General features: G+C 43.3%; 1 protein-coding gene across 1 annotated transcript; it reads left to right on the top strand.

Annotated features, from left to right (window-relative positions):
- Window positions 1–226: 226 nt before the first annotated feature.
- LOC103731905 (carboxypeptidase N catalytic chain-like) lies at window positions 227–14,055 on the top strand (the record flags this gene model as incomplete). Its single annotated transcript, XM_029562197.1, has 3 exons — window positions 227–510; window positions 5,504–5,700; window positions 13,721–14,055. Coding segments are annotated over 3 exons (730 nt in total), but the record flags the coding sequence as incomplete, so codon positions are not given.
- Window positions 14,056–21,126: the final 7,071 nt, after the last annotated feature.

Raw genomic sequence — 21,126 nt, 5'->3', positions numbered from 1 at the left:
TGAGTGTATTGTCTGCATGTATGCAAGTGCACCTGTTTCATGTAATGCCCTTGAAGGTCAGAAGAGGGCCTCAAAACCTCTAGAACTGGAGTTATGGATGGTTGTTATCTGCCACTGGGTGCTGGGAACTGAACAGGACCTCTGCAAGAGCCTTCTGTGTTCTTAACTGCTGAGCCATCTCTCCAGCCCCTGGTTTTGGTTTTATACCTTTTTTTTTCCCCCTTAGAGCCTTTGAGGGGAAAAAAGGACAAGACCCAGAGACCCCCCCCACCTCGAAGTTCAGCAAGATTGCAGACCTGCTCTCAGTTTCCCTGCACCTCCTCCTCTTCTTCAAATCGGTTGCTCCTGTGACCTTCCGTCACCACCGCTGCAATGATCTGGTGCGGACGCTGTACAAGGTGCACAACCAATGCCCCGACATCACGCGGGTCTACAGCATCGGGCGTAGTGTGAAGGGGAGGCACCTCTATGTGCTGGAATTCAGCGACTGCCCTGGAAGCCACGAGCCCTGTAAGTCTTCATTAGTTCTAGGGTATCTGGGGCAGCACCCCTTACAAGTTTCCGTCATAGGGATTGCTTCCATGAAGGTTCGTGAAACCCTTCACATGGTCAAGTGTTACCTCTTCCTCCACTTAGGAGAAGGCTTTCCCCACTTAGCTCCCAAGCTTCTCTTGCCTCTGGGGAGTTGCAACCCCAGTTCAGCCTCCAGCTCCTGTCTCCTTCTTGGGTTCTGTTTGCGCCCTTCTTGTCCCCCTGCTCTCACACCCCTGGTCTGTTTCTCCTATTATTCAGTCTTTCAGGATCCATTCAGGAGCATAGCAGAAACCATTGGACTTCTGGTTCTGCCACGGGGTTTAGGGATATTCCTTCCAGGAATCGTGTGTGATCAAACATTGCATCCTAGAGAGTTTGAGGTTTGGGATATCAGCCTTAATGTTTGTTAGTTTGCTTCTATTATCAAAGCCACCCATTTTTAGATTAAAAATTAGTTCATGATCAGTCTGGGCAACATACAAAACCCCGTCTCAAAACAACCAACAAACCAACCAAAAAATTAGAACTTAGATAAGAAACAACGATAAAACATGCATAATCCCACCACTCACAGATAACCATAGTGATGTATATGTCCTTTCAGACATTTTTGTTATTTAATTCTACCTCTCAAGTGCACATTTTTTCATAACAATGGAATCATACTACAACTGCTTTTCTCTCTTCATAGTCCATTGTGAACAGCATACCTGTCTATGAATGTAAATCTATGTAATCATTTTTGGTTGCATAATATTCCATTATGAAGTTTCTTTAACTGCTCATATATTGGTGAACATTGAAGATGTCATTAATCTCTCATTGCTTTATCTTTAGCAATTGTGGCATTTGAGTTATATCATATGAGTTATGTCAGTTCCTCCTTCAAACTGTCACATCTCTCCTTTCCTTTCTTTCCTTTCCCTTCCACACCCCAGCCCTATTCCATTCTCCATTATAATCTGCCCTAAATCATTACACTAAACTCCCAATGACTGTCCTAATTCCTAAGGGTTGCCACTCTTTGAACCACCCATCCCTAATTTGGCATAAAGCTGCCAGAATACTTTCCCTAAATACTAATAGTCTTCTCACTCTCCTGCTTTCAAAGTCCAATGAATACTGACCATGAGAGCTTCCAAATTTTCCGTAGGAGAGGCTCAAGAAGAGACTGGGGCCTTGCTTTGAAGCTACACTTGTGTGCCAAGCACCTGCTTTGACTTAGATCACACACTCAACGTGGAAGCTTGTTGATAGACATAATGGGGTTAGGGCCTGTAGTCCATGCCCCTTTCCTGGTACCCGCACTCTAGCACTCGGGGCCTTCCTTAAAGCTTTTGCACGGAACACTGGTGCACACTGATCCCTCTTTTCTCTGAACTAGCAGTTCTTTCATTTGTTCCTTACATTCCTTCATTATACAAATATTTATCAATCACCTACTAGATGTAAGAACTTTTGTTGGGGCTGGAGAAATGGATCAGCAGTTAAGAGCACTTGCTGCTTTTGCAGACGACCTGAGTTCGGTTCCAAGCACCCATGTGAAATGGCTGCTCACAACTACTTATAACTCCACTTGCAGGGGATCTGGTGCCATCTTCTGACCTCCAAAGACACACACACACACACACACACACACACACATACACACACACGTACACACACGGAATTTAAAAATAAGTCTTGGGACTGGAGAGATGGCTCAGCAGTTAATAACACTAGTTGTTCTTGCAGAAGACCTGGGTTCGAATCCCAGCACCCACGTAGCAGCCAACAACTGTCCGTAACTCCAGTCCCAGGGGATCCGACAGCCTCTTCTGACCTCCTCGGGCAATGCACGACACAGGTGCACTTACCTACATGCAGGCAATACATGAATACACATAAAATAAAAATAAAATTTTAAAAGTCTTAAAAAATAAAATAAAATAAAAACTTTTGTAGACTTTGGAAGTGCAACAGAGAATAATATAGTCTCTACCTTAATGAGCCTGAATTATAGTGGAATAAAACCAGCAAAAAATGAGTGATTAAGCCAGGCGTGGTGGTGCACGCCTTTAATCCCAGCACTTGGGAGGCAGAGGCAGGCGGATCTACCTAGTGAGTTCCAGGACAGCTGGGGCTACAGAGAGACCCTGTCTCAAAAAGACAAAAAAAAAAAAAAGGCGGGGGGTGATTAATAAAATGTATGGTATGTCAGAAATATGTGTACTGTAGCAAAATTAAATCAGGAGAGATAGGTATGCTGTGAAGCAGTCCAGAGAGGAGTGCAGGAAGTTTTGGTGCTCAGGAAAGGCTCCTCCATTGAGGTGAAGCTGAGCAGAAATCTAAAGGACACGACCGCATGCCATGCTGAGGGGGGACAGTGTGGCAGGCAGAGGGAAGAGGAAATTCAGTGCTCCAGGAGCCAGAGCACAGCTGGCACACATGAAGACCAGTGAGGGGTCACCATGGCTCTAGCAGAGAGGGAAATGGGGAAATAAGAAGCATGGTCAGAGTGGGAAGGTTGAGAGCACAGGGCAATGTAAGCTCATTTGGACCTTACAGGCCATTGACCCATCTTGGCCTTTACTTTGAACAAAATAAGAAGCTGATGGATGTAAGCTGGCTTACATTTTTAAAACATGACTCAGAATGGAGGTGAACAAACTGCAGCTTGGGGGCCAGACACCTGCCCTGCTGAATGAAGTTGTTTTGGAAGTGTCACACCCGTTCGTTTTTGTGTTGTCTGTGACTCCTGTTGGACAGCTGTGGCAGAGGCAATATTGCCCACAAAGCCTAAAGGATCTACTATCAGGCCCTTGTATTTAACGAAGATTTTTGTCAATTCTTTTTTTTTTTTTTTTTCGGTCTTTTTGAGATAGGGTCTCCCTGTAGTCCCAGCTAGCCTGGAACTCACTATGTAGACCAGGCTGGCCTTGAACTCACAGAGATCTGCCTGCCTCTGCCTCCTGTGTGCCACTATGCCTGGCTATCAACTCTTGATTTAAGAGGACAGATGTTAAAGGAGCTGCACAGATTCAGGAAGTCTGAGTGGGAGATGTATTACAAATGTGAACAAATGGAGCTTGAGCTGAATTAATAGCAGTGCTTATATGAGAAGTGATTGTATTCTGTCTATATTGAAATTAGAGCCAGAGGGGCTGGAGAGATGGCTCAGTGTTAAAAGCATGTACTGCTCTTGCACAGGATGTGAGTTTGGTTCCTAGCACCCATGTCAGGTGGCTCACAACCACCTCTAACTCCTATTCCAGGTGATCTGAAGCTCTTTTCTCGCCTCCAAGGGCATCCACACACATGTGGTATGCACACTGACATACACACACACACACACACACACACACACACACACGTGCACACACACATATAAAATAAATATTTTTTTAAAAAAAAGGAAAAAGAAAAATAGAGGGCTGGAAAGATGGCTTAGCGGTTAAGAGCACTGGCTGTTCTTGCGGAAGACCCAGGTTTGAATCCCAGCACCCATGAGGTGGCTTACAACTGGCCATAATTCCAGTTCCAGGGAATCTGGCATCCTCTTCTGTCCTCTGTGGGCATTGCACGACATGTGTGCACTTACATACATGCAAGCATAACACTTATACAAATAAAAAGAATAAAATTTTAAAAAAGGAAAATAATTAAAGCCGGAAAGATTTGCTAGTGAACATCTACCAAACGCACAGCCCTATTCTGGGTAAACTAAGCCAATGATTCCCACACTTAAATCTCATAGAGAAGTTAAAACATTTCTTTAATAAGTAAGAGAGATTGGAAAAGACCAACCAAATTTTCCAAATTTTGTTTTACAATGTTCCTAAAAAACAAAAACATTTTAACAAAAAAAGAAGGACATAATCTAAGATTAAAGAAATATAGTAGAGGGCAGCTGTGGTGGCACACATCTTTAATCCCAGCACATGGGAGGCAGAGGCAGGAGGATCTCTGTGAGTTCAAGGCCAGCCTGGTCTACATAGTGAGTTCCAGGACAGCTGGGGCTACAGGGAGACCCTGTCTCACAAAGACAAAAAAAAAAAAACAGAAAGAAATATAGTATGTATTAATTAATATATAATATTGTTTAAACTAGCACATGATTCTTGTGGATTACAAGCATTCCTTTGAGAGAACTGTGCCCTAAAAAATGTTCAGATTGTCTACATGGCCAAGGCTAGGTCCTGTGAAGGAAATAAAATATGTGCCAGTATAGATAGTACCCAGAACAATAGGCATCAAGAACCATAAAAAAGAAGTCAACACAGAACTCACTTCCAGCTGGAAGTGTCCAAGATGGCACCCTAAAATAAGAAATATTCCAACTGGACCTACGAGGATGGTGGGAAATAAGGAGATGAAGAGGAGCAGAATCAACAAGTCACATAAGCAGAAAAACATTGGAGGGAAAAATAAAAGATTTCTCTCTGAACTCTCTGAACAGTGTGCTCCTGCAGATGGGAGCCTAGTTGGGCTTTGACCTCTATATATTCATTAGCCAGGCAGCCTCAAGCTACTGACCTCTTCCATCCCTCACGCCACTCTGAGGCTGAAGAACCTTCGCCACAGGTTTTCCAAGAAGATTGGCAATAATGAACATAGACCAACATACAGTGTTGGGGTTTCAATAACTGGTTGTCATTATCCTTGATATGGATTTCTATAGCTTTTTCTATTGCAATTGATTATGAGATGGCTCTGGAATCACTAGAAAAGACCTAATGAAAACTGAGATTCTCTTTCCATTTCTTTATTTTTTGTGTGTGTGTGTGGGAGGGTTAAGGTTTAAGACAGGGTCTTATGAAGCTCCGACGTGCTTCAAACTATGTAGCCAAAGCTGGCCTTGAACTGATCCTCTTGTTCCCACCTTCTAAGTGCAGGGCTACAGGCTGCACCACCACGCCCCAGTCTCTGAGTCAGGGGTCGGTAGCATTCCCATCTTCTGCATCTCTGCGTGTGCATTTCTCTATTTCAGTGGAACCAGAAGTCAAGTACGTGGGAAACATGCATGGCAATGAGGTGCTGGGCCGGGAGCTACTGCTGCAGCTGTCTGAGTTCCTCTGCGAAGAGTTCCGGAATCGGAACCAGCGCATCCTCCGCCTCATCCAGGATACTCACATTCACATCCTGCCTTCCATGAATCCTGATGGCTACGAGGTAGCTGCGGCCCAGGTACAGAACCCAAGGGAGATGTGATGAAGAGACTAAAGCGATCTCGTGAAATAAGTGCCAGTGGACAATATGTCCACTGTCAGTCAAAAAGGAAAGATAAAACAGCTGGAGCAGGGGACCAGAAATAAAGGATTAAGATTTGGTTCAGTCCTGTACTACCTCAGACAATAACTTTGAGGTCTCTTGAGCTTCAGAGCCCTCTACGTCTGTCCAGCTAACCTCAAGATTGTATTGTGAGGACAGAGGTGGCAATAGTCTCAATATCATGTAAACTGGAAAATACTGTGCAGATGTCAAAGGGTGTGAAATATCTCACCTCCTGTACTTTTAGCAGCAAAGCACAAGCTTTCCCTTCGATTTGGGAGTGGGGAATTAATTCTGGATGATTTTTCCTCCTCTTCCTCCTCTTTTTCATCTTCTCTTGGCATGCTGAGAGTTTAACCTAGAGCTTCCTTCCACATGCTAGGCACTTTTACTATTGAGCTCTATTTCCCAGTCCTCTTTTAACTTTTTAAAAAAATTTTTTGCTTGCTAAGTTTCCCAGGCTAGGCTTGAACTTCCTATAGCCCAAGCAGACTTCAAACTCGTGATCTTCCTGACTGAGGATTATGAGTAGCTGTAGTCATAGGCTTGTGCCCCTAGGCCTAGCAGCTTGCTTTCTAGAGTTTGTTCCGCAGCTAATGTAAGTACTCAGCACCTTAGTTCTTTATTTGCAGTTATACTTTCAGTGAGACACATAAGAAACTTGTTGATTGGTTTTGCACTTTATTTCCTAAGATAAATACAACACCCCAGTGTCCCTCACTTTAAACCATCAGATCGGATCTGCTTTTTTTAGCTGTGCCTCAGAATCACAGTTGAAGATTTTTAAAACACAGATTCCCAGGGCCCACCCCAGTCTCCTGTATTAGTAATGTGAGCTAGGTATCCATTTGCTGTACAAACACAATGAATGAATTTTTTTTAAAAAGCTGTCTTGAGCCGGGCATGGTGGCACATGCCTGTAGCCCCACCGCTTGGGAGGCAGAGGCAGTCAGAGCTCTATGAGTTCATGGACAGCCTGGTCCACATAGTGAGTTCCAGGATAGCTGGGGCTACAGGGAGACCCTGTCTCAAAAAGACCAAAAAAAAAAAAAAAAAAAAAACTGTCTTGAAATATTTTTTTATGGAAGGTTAAAGCATGTTTTCAACTTATTTGAGCTGGGATTGAGTGGAGGCAGATAGGGAATGGAGCCAAGACACTGACCTAGCACAACTTTCACTCTTTCTATCTCATAACTTTCTGCTGAAATGACTCAACACAAGGAAAGAGAAAACTTTATCTCACTGCTGGAAATCACTGTCACGCCTCGGGCCCTTAGGTTCCCAAAAGCAGTAAAGTTGGAGAAAGTGAGGGAGAGGACGCCAGCAAACTACTTTCCTTCGTTAGCTTTCCCCATACACAGTGGGGAAGCTGGAGAACCAACTCAGTGCTACCCCACCTACATCCTTTGCTAGTGATGGCATGGGAAGGAGGGCAGCAATCGCCCGCTGGGCCATGGATTCCCAGAGCAACGGTGGGAAGCTCATCCCTGCTCATTTGCTCTGTCCTTAGTCAGTGGGAACAGACCTTGAGCCTGAATCCAGCAGGTACTCAAACTCCACTGTTACCCCCTGTGCCCAGAGGAAAGCTGTCTGCATGGCTACACAGGGAGACTCACTTAGCCACCAGAATTTACAGCCACATGTAAGCAGAATGGTCTACTGGTGCTGTTCACATCCTAATCCCGGGGCTTATGAAAATGTTATATTTCTTAGGAAGGGAGAATTAAGGTTGCAAATAGAACCAAGGCTGCTAATCATTTCACATAAAATATCCTGGATTACATAAGCCCAGGATAATTAGACGCCAGGGGCCTTTAAATGTGGAAGAGGGAGCTGGAAGGGCAGAAACAGAGGGAAACTTAAAGGTGTTAGGCTGCTAGCTCTGAAGATGGAAATGAAACCATAACTCTAGGAATGTGAATGGCTTCTAGAAGCTGGGAAAGTCATGAAACAGGTTCCCTTAGAGGCAGGAACACAGTCCTGCTGGCACCTTGCTATAAGACTCATTTCAGCTTCTGAGCACCACACACACTTGTGTTTTGGGTTTTTTTGTTTTAAGTTTGTTTTTATTGTATTTCATGCAGAACATCCCAATCAATCTTAATCATCTTTATACTCCAGTCCCTACCAGCACCCTTCCATAGCCACCCCCCGATTGGAGCCCATATACTCTGTCATCCTTGTTAAGGCCCACTGTGTCAAGTCAGTGTCCCCAGGCATTCCCCAGCACTAGTCCATTCACTGAGGTCTAGTCAACCTATCTAGAGTCCCTTGTTTTAGAAAAATCAGCCTTTTTTCACCTGGCAGCAATCAGTTGTCAACATTTTTTCAGATAAGATTGGGATCTTCTGTTCATTTTCCCAGTTCTATGCTGGGTTTTTGTCTGCCTGAGTTTGCATGGGACTTGTGTATGCTGACACCATTGCCATGGAATCATATGAGCAGGGTCCCAGGAGCTTGTAGGACTCTGTTTCCATATGGTCCTATACACCTCCTCCCTGGCTCTTACCATCTTTCTGCCTCCTCTTCTGAGATGGTCCCTGAGCCTTGGGTGGGTAAAATTTAATAAAGGAGGCCTGTCCAAGGACCAGCATTCAGCAGGCTCTTGGTCTCCATGCACTTTGGCCATTTGTGACCTTTTGTGTTCCTGGCCCTCTGCTGAGTGAGAGAGCTTCATTATTGAGAACTGAGAGATTCATTAGTGTCCTCTTTACCCCTGTTCTATGTTCCATGGGCCGTAAGTATAGAGGTTGTATTGTAGATGCGGCACTTAGGCCTGGGCAATTCATAGACAATGTCCATTTGTGACCAGTTGTGGTACTTGGTAATAGTATCCAACTGGTGCAAAATGAACTTGTTTGATGAGTGTTGACTGGTATATTTGTCTGTAAATGTAAGGGTCCCTATTTTGTACTTAGTAAGAAATCACATTAGTCTAGGGATATGACAAGTGTTGAGGTTTTCTCTAAGATATATGACCACTGCAGCCATGTGTATCTGGTTATGTTTACAGTACCACACTTGAGTTTCCTCCCATTGAATGGGCTTTTAGTCCACTTAATGCTTGTATTTTAAGCCACTAAGTTTGTGGTAATTTGTTATAACAGCAGTAGGAATCTATTACACTATCTGCTCTGTTTATGGGAACCTGGTAATCTTCAGGTAGGGAAAGTTATTTGTCTTCCTCTTCTTCCTCCTCTCTCTTCTCCTCCTTTCCCCCCTCTTTCTCCTCTTCTCCTCCCCCCTCCTCCTCTTCTTCCTCTTCCTTTTCTTTTTGGCCCTGTTGGAGATGAAACCCAGAGGCTTCACACATATTAGGAAAATACTCTACCACCAAGCCACACCCCAACCTGAAAAGCCTTTTCTTTTGAGCCTAACTAATGACCAGTGTGTGGAAATCAACAGATACAGCCCATTGCTGATAACTGATGGTGAAGAACCACATTGCTAAGAACAGTGAAAAGACCCCGTAATAAAAGTGCATCCCAAACTCAAGTCAGATAAATGTTTCCACTAGAACAGAGATTATGTAGGTAATTTAAGAGATCTTTTAAAAAGTCGTATTTTCAGTGCAATCTAAGAATAAAATATGGGTAGGATGCCATGCAAAAAGGGAAAATCTAAGAATGATAGAGTGTTAGAGAAATTTGAATGGGAGTGCATCTCTGGGTTTCCTGCTGCCCAGCATCAGTTTATCCACCTCACTTCCAAGAACAACTAACAACTTGAGTCCTACCCACTTAGGCCATAGGGTTGAAGTAGACATTATTCCCTGTCTCCAATGCCACATAAAGTATTTTGAATAGACCTTTAAACTTATTTTCTCTTGGGGCTGGAGAGATGACTGAGTGGTTAAGAGCATTAGCTACTCTTGCAGAGGACCGGGATTCAATCCCCAGCACCCACATGGCAGCTAACAACCCTCTGTAACTCCAGTTTCAGGGGAATCCAACATTGTCTTCTGACCTCTGCAGGCATTGCACAGCATGGGTGCACTTACACAAATGCAGGCAGTACACTCATAAACACAAAACAAAAATAATAAATAAAATATTTAAAATATTTCTCTCAAACAGGGTCTCATGTAGCCCAAGTTGGCCTTGGACTTCCTATGTGGCCAAGCATGACCTTGAACTTCCAATTCTCCTGCCTCTACCACCTTAGTATTGTTTTTTTTATTACTTTATTTTATGTATATGAGTGCATTGCCTGCATGTATGTAAGTGCTCCCATGTCATGTAATGTCCATGGAGGTAAGAAGAGGGCATCAGATCTCCTGGAAATGGAGATAGGATGGTTATTAGCTACCATATGGGTGCTGGTAATTGAACCCAGGTCCTCTGCAAGAGCACCCAGTGCTCTTAACTGCTGAGCCATCTCTCCAGCCCCCCTGAGTTTTACAGACATATGCCACAATGCCTGTTTTTATGCAGTGCTGGAGATTGAACCAAGAGCTTTGTAGAAGGTAAGCAATCACTCCAACTGAGCTACATCCTTAGCTCTAACAGACCTCTTACCATACCTCTGTTCTACAACTCTGTATGCTGTTTATGTATGCATCTATCTCCTCAAGTGTGCTATGAATTCCCAGAGAGTTAGAATAATGTCTGTATCATCTCTTTTCCCTAGTGTCTGAGAGCTTTGAATAGAGAAAGAATAAGTAAATGTTAGTTGACTGAACGGATGACTGAATGACCAAGTGTCTACGTGAACTAATAAAGATAAAATTTGAACTATGCACAGAGCAATGAAGGGTTCCAGGAGGTTAATACTATCAGAAAATATGGATCCTCATTTTTTTGGTAATTTTATTAGCATTTATTAATTTCATATAATAATGGATTTCATTATGAAATATATTAAAGTATTTTGACCATCTTTGCCCCTCTAACTCCTTTAACTCCTGCTGGTCCCCTTCCTCTTCCCAGATACTTAACCTGCTACTTCCATGTCTTTTTTTGATGGGTGTGGGCTGATGAATTTAATTAAGGTTGCTTACATTATCATGGGTGAAGGGTTATTTACAGGAGTATGGGCATTTTACCCACAGCTACATGGTTGAAGAAAATGTCTCCCTCCCCCCCATCAACCATTAACAGTCAGTTGCTCCTCAGGAGGGCTGGAGCCTTGTGAGCCACTCTTCCTTAGCAATGATTAACTGCTTATAAATCCACAGGGAGTGGTGGAGCTTCGTGAGCCCCTGTCGAACTCTGAGGGAATACTGAGGATCCCAAACCTAGGCAGGTCTTCCACAGATGGTCACAGTCACTGTGAGTTTATGAGTTCAGTGGCCATGTCATACCTGAAAGATAGCATTCCATAACACTCTGACATTCTTTGTACCCCTTCTTCCACAATATTCCTGGGTGGGCTAGAGAGAGATGGCACAACTGGTAAAGACTCAGGCTCATAACCCCAAACCCCCAACATTCCTGGAGCCTGGGAGGAGGGGATATAGATGTCCTGTTTGAAGTTGAGCAGCACTTAGACTAGTTAGGAATCTCTGCAGCAACTACTACCCCCTTATAAGATGTGTCTCTGACCAAAGCACTAAACCACAAGCATAAACATAGTTAGAAGGAAATTTGACAGGGCTCTAAAGTTTAAGAGGGTGGGTTTCTATGGTACAACCACTTTGGAAAACAGCTCAACAATTTCTCAGAGAAGTTAAACACAGATTTACTGTATGGAGCAATAGTTCTGTTTATATTCATATACCCAAAGACAATGAAGACATGTCTGCATAGGAAGGCTCTCACATAAATGTTCATAGCACCATTATTCATGTTTGCCAAAGAGTGGACACAACTATCCAGGTACTGGGTTAGATAGTATGTACCACCCCAAACCCACACCCACCCAAATTCGTGTTCACCTGGATCCTGGGAATGTGGTCTCATTTGGAAATAGAGCCTCTGCAGATGTAATTAAGATGAGGTCACACTGGGTTATAGTGGACTCTTATAAGAAGAAAGAAGTCGGGCGTGGTGACACACCCCTTTAATCCCAGTACTCTGAAGACAGAGGCAGACAGATCTCTCTCTCTCTCTCTCTCTGTTCAAGACCAGCCTGGTCTACATAATGAGTTCCAGGCCAGCTGGGGCTACAGGGAGACCCTGTCTCAAAAAACCAAAAAAGAGAAAAAGGAGGAGGAAGAAGAGGAAGAGGAGGAGGAGGAGGAAGAGGAGGAGGCGGGGGAGGAGGAGGAGGCCTGGCCTGTTTAAGGCCAGCCCAGGATGCGTGAGACCCTGTCTCAAAAGAAAGGAAGAGAGAGGGGGTGGAGAGGAAAGGAGGGGGAAAAAAACCCCATAGAGATATATTATGGAGAAAGCTAGTAAAGATGGAAGCCAAACTTAGAAGTATCCATTTAAAGCTAAGGGCAGGACAGGCAAAATAGCTCAGCAGGTAAAAGGTCTGCACAGGTCTAAAACCAGAGTTCAATCCCTGGAGCCCGCATAGAAGTAGAAGGAGAGAACTGATTCCACAAAGTTGTCCTCTGACCTCCACATGCACCCATGATATGCATGCCCCTCCAATAATAGTAAGTAAAAATTGAAAACATTTTAAAGCTAAGGATAGTTAAGGATTTCCTCTAACCACCAGAAACTAGAAGAGACAGGAAGACTTCAGAAAGCCTGGCCTTCCTGATACCTGGGTTGTAAACTTAATCCTTCAGATCTGTGAGAGAATCAATGTCTCCCATCCTAGCATCCCAGTTTGTGGTAATTTGTTACTTTAGCCCAAAGAAACCAGCACAGTACATTAACTGGTGGATGGGTAAACAGAATGTGATGAATCTCCTCTGAAGCAATGAAAAAGAATGAAGTGCCAATACAACTGCATACTACATGGATGAACCTTAAACACAGAACATCTGATGTATGAATGACCCTACTCACATGATATGTCGAGAGAAGACAAACCCATAGAGACAGAATGTGGTTCCTTAGCACTGGGTGAAAATGAGAAGTGACAGTGAATGGAAATGAGGTTTATTTTTAGGGGACAGAAATGTTCTAACGTTGTGATTTTAGAATAATTATAATTGTGATGGTGACTGCGCCACTCGGTGGGCATACTAAAACTCACTGAACTGCACACTAAAAACAAATGATGGCATAACGCTAGCTTTAAAAAGCTAGGTTCCCATGACCCTGCAACATCACACTCTTGATAGAGCTTTGCCTAGGATCTCATGGTCTACAGCTAAATTTGAACTATACTGCATAAGTGAAAGAAGAAAATGTTGCATCATTTCATAGATAAGCTAGTGTGGTGGTTTGGATAATAAATGTCTCACACAGGCTCATGTATTTGAACCCTTGGGCCCCATTGGTGGTGCTGTTTGGGGAAGTTATGGAACCTTTAGGAGGTGGAGCTTTGCTGGAGGAAGTGTGTCACTCACCAGGGGAGGCTTTGAGGATTTACAGCTTGGCCCCCTTTTGGTTCTCTCTCCCTATCTCTCTCCCCCTCTCTCCCTCTCTCTGCCTCCTGTATGAGGATAAAATGTAGTCAGCCTCCTGTTCCTGCCACCACACCACGCCTTTCTGCCACTGTGAACTCTTCCTCTGGAACTCCGAGTAAGATGAACCCTTCCTTAAGTTGCTTTTGGTTGTTTGATATTTTATCAAAGCAACAGAAAAGTAACTAATTTAGCCAGGTTTTTTTGGTTTTATTTATTTTTTTTGTTTTGTTTTGTTTTTTTTTTTTGAGACAGGGTCTCTCTGTAGCCCCAGCTGACCTAGAATTCACTGTGTAGACTAGGCTGGCCTTGAACTCACAGACATCCGCTTTGCTCTGCCTCTGGAGTGCTGGGATTAAAGGCATGCTCCCCCATGATACTAGCTTCAGCTAGTATCTTTAAAAAGCTATACAATACTCATGAAATAAGACTCCATCTTAAACCCTTGTCTTTCACCTCTTCCTGTCTCCCTAGGGCCCAAATACACCTGGGTACCTGGTTGGCAGGAACAATGCCAATGGGGTGGATCTGAACCGGAACTTCCCCGATCTCAATACCTACTTCTACTACAACGAGCAGCGTGGAGGCCCCAACCACCACTTACCCCTCCCAGACAACTGGAAAAGTCAGGTAGGTGATGAAAATTGGCAACAGAAGCAGGTAAACCAACATCTGGAATTGCTTGCAGGTGCTAAGCAGTCTTCACATCAACAAAACGAGTGAAAACTAGGCATCAGCTCACCTCTCTGTTACTCTGCCTAGAGCAAGAATAGTTGTTCTGGGGCTGGAAAGATGGCTCAGCGGACCCAGGTTAGGTTCCCAGCACCCACATGGCAGCTAACAACCATCCTAACTCCAGTCCCAGGGGATTTGATGTCCTCTTCTGACCTCCACAGGCACTGCATGACATGGGAACACCTCCTATATGCAGGCAATATACTCATACACATAAAAATAGTAATTAAAAAAGAATAATCCTTCTACATCTTTGTCTCGATTCCCTCCTACAGCATAGAACCTTCCAGGGAGTACTCCCTTGTTGAATGCTTCATGGTAAAGGTGATGGTAAAGGAGGTGAAAGCACTATCATTTGGTTACATGGTACTTGACGATTTGACAAAACTCTTTCATAGCCTGTGTTTTCGTTGTCCATTGTAATACTGTGCAGTGAATGCATCAGTATTACTATCCCTCATTTACAGATACTACACTTACAGGTCAACTGAGATTCACATAGCTAGCAATTGAGGGAGAAGAGATTAAAACGCAGACCTGGGCTGGGCCTGCAGCATGGAGGCCTGAGTTTGAGTCCTCAGAACCCATGCAGAAAAGCTAGGCGCAAGGCAGGCAAGATGGCTCAGTGGGTAGAGATGCTTGCTGGCAAGCCTGAGAACCTAAGTTTGATTCCCAGAACCCACATGGTGGAAAGAGAGAACTAATTCTGCAAGTTGTCCTCTGACCCCCACTTGCATGCTGTGGGGCACACACAAATAATAATAGTAATTAATAATAACAATAACAATAACAACAATAAATGTAATAAAAATGTTTTAAAATAAGTGAGAGTGACCAAGAAAGAGGCTCAACTTTGACCTTGGGCCTCCTGCACAAACACACACATGCACACACTCACGAGTATGTATACATATACATATACAAGCATGTTCACATTCACAAAAGCATATACATACACATGTGCACATGCTCACAAAAGCACATACCTATACCCATGTGCATGTGCACATGTGCATGCATGCACACACACACATATGTACACAGACCTTCTGACTCTTTTTTAAAATATATTTTTATTTATTATTTTTATTTTCTGTGTGAGTGTATTGCCTGAATGTATGTAAGTGCATTTGTGTTGTTCAATGCCTGTGGAGGTCAGAAGAGGGCATTGGGTCCCCTGGAACTCGAGTTAGGACAGTTGTTAGCTGCCATGTGGGTGCTGGGAACTGCACCTGGGTCCTCTGAAAGAGCAGCCAGTGCTTTTAACTGCTGAGCCATCTCTCCAGCCCCAACCTTCTAATTCTTATTCCAACATTCTTTCTACTGACACTAAAGTGTTGACAGAACCCCAACATTGTATAGAGAAGTTTCTCTTACATGTGATGAGTCATACAGCTATAGCATGAGGGTCAAGGAGTCTAACTCGTGGTTTCTCTTCTTTCTGCTCTGCATGTTTGACCCTTGGCATTCTAACATGCTTCCCCTCATTTCCCTGCTTTCTTGATGGGAGATACCATTTGGCAGCCCCTAGGTAATGTGACTGGCCATAAATACTGTCAATCTTGGAGCATCCCAGACAGCCCTAACCACTCTACTTGTGAATATGTAAATTTACAGATTAGAGAGAGAAAAGTAAAGCAGGTGAAAGCCTTTACTTTGGAAGTTTCCTGGGTGAAATAATCTCAGATTTTTCCCTTTGAAAATGATGTAAAACTCATACTGACATGTTAGGATTTCAGGTAATGGCTGCCCTCTTGACTCAAGTAAATAAATAAAAAAATAACTTGGTACTACTCAGCATACCTAGTCAGAAGAATGCCCCCCCCCCCGCTTTTTTGCAGCATCTCATGTCACCTAGGCTCACATCTCAAGTTGATTGTGAAACTGAGGATGATCTTGAAGTTCTGTTCCTCCCAAGTGCCAGAATTAGAGGCATGCACCATAGTCTGATTTATTAAACTTGTTTCTCTAAGTAAAATAAGATGACTAGGCTCCTTCTCAATCTTCTGTCTAATTCTTAGGAGGGGATAAAAAAACAAAAGTCTTTTATGCTCCTGATAGAACAGCTGAGAGGTAGAGGGATGGTGAGGAGCTGGCCTTTTGGGACATAAAGAACTGCTTCAAAGTCCTCGTCATAGGCCAGAACTGATGCCCTTGGAATTTCAGCCATGTGCTATATAAAATACCAATTTGACCAATGACAGACTACATATACAACAGTGATCCCCTGGCAATGTAGCCATCTTAGTTTGTGTAAGTGCACTCTGTCTGTTACAATGACAAAATTGCCTAACATTCCTTCTTATGCATCCTGATTGTTAATATGTGACTGTAAGTCATTTCTGATTATGAAAGTCCCAACTCTATTCATTCAGTTTCCTTTGGGATGGAAAGATGGGGTCTTTAGAGGTAACCTTTAGTCCAGGAAGAATCATTAACTCATTTACACCAAAAACCACAAAGCATGTCCATCTGAGAAGAGGAAAGGCACCGACGAGGATTCAAGGCTTTCTTTAGAGTACTGACACTCACTAGCAATAGAATATTCAATAGAAAAGGTAGAATTGCACCAATTAGTATGTCTAGTCTATGAAATGTAGATATTACCAGAGTGTCCTTACACTATTAAAGCAGAAGCCAGGTGGGGGGAGGCAAAGGCAGGCAAATTTCTGTGAGTTCAAGGCCAGCCTGATCTCCATACATAGTGCGTTTCAGACCAGCTGGTGCTACAAGGTGACCCTGCCTTAAAAAGACCATACAACAAACAACAAACAAATAATATTACAGTAGATATGTGGATGAGAGGCTGAAACCATTATTTTTTTTAAATATTTTATTTATTTTTTATGTGTATGAGTGTATTGCCTGCATGTAGATAAGTGCACCCATGTCGTGCAATGCCCACAGAAGACAGAAGAGGCCATTAGATCCCTTGGAAATGGAGTGATGGACAGTTGTTAACTTCTGCAAGAACAACCAGTGTTCCTAACTGCTGAGCCATCTCTCCAGCCCCAGCTGAAACCATTATTATAAACAAATGTTTTTCAGATTTATTTACTAGATCCTTAAATTTTGCAAAGGTGTCTTAGAAGCCTTTGGGCAGATGTGCACACCTTTTGCTAGTGGGCCATCATCTCTTCTTTCTCCAAAACTGAGTGAAAAGTACAAAGTCCCCACATCTTTCTTGTTCTCCCATCACCCTCAACGTTCCACCCCAGAATGGAACATTCATCATAGTCAATGAACCTACATTGACTCAAAAAAATCAATAGTTTCCACTGGTACTTACCTTTGGTTTTGTAACTTCTGTGGGCTTTAGAGATATGTGATTTAAAGTACCCACCACCATAGTGTCAAACAGAAGACTTTGTCTTTTGTACCCATTCTGTGTATTATGATTCCACATATTTCATTTTATTTTGAAAAGGAGTCCCATCTACTTAATTTTGAAACCATCACCACAAAAATCAAAATTTCCTCAGCTCCCCCTTAGGCCACTTCCGAACAGGATTCTCCCAGTAGTGGTGTAGCTGCTCAGTTGCCCCTTGGCTGCCAATCCCTCATCTCTTCACGGGTGGAACCTGAGACTCAGGGCGGTGATCCAGTGGATGCGCTCCTTCAACTTTGTTCTCTCAGCCAATCTTCATGGAGGGGCTGTGGTAGCCAATTACCCATATGACAAGTCACTTGAGCATCGGTTCCGAAATCCCCACCAGAGTTCCAATTCCCCAACACCTGATGATAAGCTTTTCCAGAAGGTACAGCAGAATGGGAGCTCATCCTGCCAGGGAAACTTGGGGTTTAGGAGGTGAGCGTATGTCAGAGACAAGGGATTCTCTTAGTAACAAGTCCATAGAAAGCGATAGAAAACAGAGCCCATGGGTCTGACTATCTAGTAAGTTACATTTTGCTTCAGGTCATAAATCATAAGTTCAGGAAAAATTAAATCAAAAGGAAAACTTTATAATTGTTATGATGTAATAAAACTAGTGGGGCGGCGCATGGTAGCCCACACCTTTAATCTCAGCATTCAGGAGGCAGAGGCAGGTGGATCTCTGTGAGTTCAAAGCCAGCCTGGTTTACATGGTGAGTTCCAAAAAAAAAAACACATTAGTGATCAACAAAAAATACACCCGAAGACTATTCATACTGTCTGTGAGTTAGTGGGATGAATCGTGAATTTGGGGGGATTTAATTTACAACTTTATGGTAATATGTTTATGCGAATAAAAAAATAGACTATACACATGAAGATTTAAATGATAATCCAAATAAATCCAGATAAATATATAGATATTCATAATATATTTCTTAATATACATTCATAATAATTTGTAACAAAATTATATATGATGATATGTGAACATAATATCTAATATGCAATATAAATAATGGGTAATACTCACCATAATCATCAATGAATTACAAAGAATAACACCAATTTGCTTTACAAAGCAAGTAAATTAATATATATTTTTTCTCCAGTGATCACATTTTGTTCATTGTTATAAAAAAAGTGATGGAGGAGCCAGGCATGGTGATGCACACCTTTAATCCTGGCACTTGGGAGGTGGAGGCAGGTGGATCTCTGTGAGTTCAAGGACAGGCTGTTCTACATAGTGAGTTCCAGGACAGCTGGGGCTACAGGAAGACCCTGTCTCAAAAAAGATTTTTTTTTAAAAAGTAATGGATATTATAGAGAGTCTAAGGTGAGTTCAAGGACAGGCTGTTCTACATAGTGAGTTCCAGGACAGCTGGGGCTACAGGAAGACCCTGTCTCAAAAAAGATTTTTTTTTATTGTATTATCTTTCCAACACATATCTCTCATCTGCCAAAGCATCGTGTTTCCTACTTGTTCGTTGATTTCTTTCATGAAATTCGTTAGAAAATGGTAGAACTGAAAGGGGCCCTCCATGTCATCCAGTGTTATCCCTCCCTTTGCCCAAGAAAAAAGCTATTCCCCAAGCAAGTGGAAACACCAAAATATAGATCTAGCATGGCATCATAGCAGCTCACAACTTGGGAGGCTGAAGCAGAACTGTGTTCAAAGCCAGCCCTGGGCAACAGAGTAAGACCTTATCTCAAAAAACCTGAGAGTTCCAGGCCAGCCTGGTCTACATAGCCAGGCCAGTCAGAGCTACATGGTGAGACCTTGCCTCAAAAAAACAAAAACAAAGCGTGCACACACACACCACCACCACACCACCTCTGTTTCCCTGACCAAATTTTCTTCACTGAAGTATGTAATCCACTAGTTGTCCCTTGTGGACTTCTTGGCTTCAGCCTAGTTCTGAGTCTGAGCTGCTGCCTTAGGAGTTGGGTCATTTTCTGCCTGTCTTCCCTAGCTGGCCAAGGTCTACTCTTATGCACATGGATGAATGCACCAAGGTTGGAGCTGTGGGGATTACTTCCCAGGCGGCATCACCAATGGGGCATCGTGGTATTCTCTCAGCAAGGGTAAGGAGGGCCCTGGGAATGTTTAGGCTCAAGTAGAGTAGTGCCCATTTCTCTTTCTGAATGACAAGTTTTCTCAGGGATGTGGTAGGGAATATTATAGAATTTTGCTCTTCAAAAGAAACAGAGAATTTGCAGATTGGCATTTAATAACCTATTGTGATTCTTTAAGGCTAAGGAAGGGACAACTGTGGCCTTGTAAAATTGATATTTTATACCCTGACCTGTTAGGGCACAAGAGGAAAGTAATGAAGTCAGGTGATAGAGGTGTGAACTCTGAGCTGGGACTCAGCTTCCCTGTGTGCCAGTTGTGTCCCTCTGCGCTTTGGCGTCCTCATCTCTAACTAAGCCCAATAATGCACTTGCTTCATCACTTTGATGCTTTAAATAAAACATTTGAAATGCCTGGCTTTTAAATGCTAGGTTTTCAAAAACAGCATAAGGTATTTAGGCCTCACACAGCAGCAGGTGAACAGAGGGCCAGCCTGCCCAGCACCAGTTCTCCTGATGGTTGCTCTCTGGACCCTACTGTCTACTTCCTGAAAGCAGGCACTAGCCATGGCCATTGACCATTGATAACAAAACCTCAGGAGCCATCAGGCCTCCAGAGAGTCAAGATAAACCTGATTATGAACCTTCAGCTGATAGAAAACCTTATGGATAGAAAAAAGGCCGGATCTGGAACCTGGGTTCTTTCAGGAGGTATCGGTTCATTTCTGTCCTTTTCTATCCCCTCAAAACGGAGCCGCAGGATTCAGGAGGGCTGGGTTGATGGTTGGTCCTATGAAGAGTGGGAAGGAGAAAAACCAAGGAGCTACTGTGCTGAGAAGATAGACCTGTGGCCCTGAACCTACTTGAACAGAAGGCAAGAAGATATGGTTAGATTCTAACTTCTTTTAACCTTGTATTAGGAAAGCAATTGATAACCAGTGCACACCATCCCCAACTGAAAGCATCAAATACACTTTTTCAAATCACCCCTGTTCTGTGTTTTCTCTCTCCCTCTCCACCCTCCCTGTCCTCTGAGAAAAGTGGCATGGACCTTCTTAGAGAATCATCACGTCAAATGAAGCTGGCACATTTCCAAGACTAACTGCTAATAATTAGGCCAATCAAAATGATGGCTTCAGCACAGTGGTCTCTGGCCCCTACATCAACATCTATTGGGACCTTGTCAGAAATATAAACTTGGGGGCCTTACCCAGAGCCCCCTGAATCAGAAATTCTGGGTTAAAGCCCAACAATCTGCTGTTTAGCTTAGCTGGATGGCCTAGCCTTCCAGGAATCTCTAAAGCTTGGGAAGAAACAGGTTACTGGGCAAGACTTAATAGTCTCTGGATTACTCAGGGCTCTCCAGAGGAACAGAACCCATAGAATGAATATATACTAAAAGGGGATGAATTAGACTGGCTTACACAGTGCAGTCTGGGTAGTCCAACAAAGGCTGTCTTCACACTGAAGAGACTGAGCACCCAGTAGCTTCTCCATTCAGGAGGCTGGGTGCCTCAGCAGTCCCAACCTGGCACTGAAGGCCTAGAGGATTCCTAGAGAGCTGCTGTTCTTCAGTCCACATGGGAAAGCTGAAGAAACTGGGTTCTGATGTCAGGGGAGGATGACGGCGGCAGTGGCCACCGCAGTGACAGAGTAGATGAACTCGCCAATGAGGCACAAAGGCAAGCAGGCAGAAAAT

This window comes from Nannospalax galili, unplaced genomic scaffold (assembly GCF_000622305.1).
Source record: "Nannospalax galili isolate Female #2095 unplaced genomic scaffold, S.galili_v1.0 scaffold5235, whole genome shotgun sequence".
NCBI classification, from domain to species: Eukaryota; Metazoa; Chordata; class Mammalia; order Rodentia; family Spalacidae; genus Nannospalax; species Nannospalax galili.
Note: the sequence above shows the minus strand (reverse complement) of the source record. Positions and strands in the feature narration are given on the sequence as shown.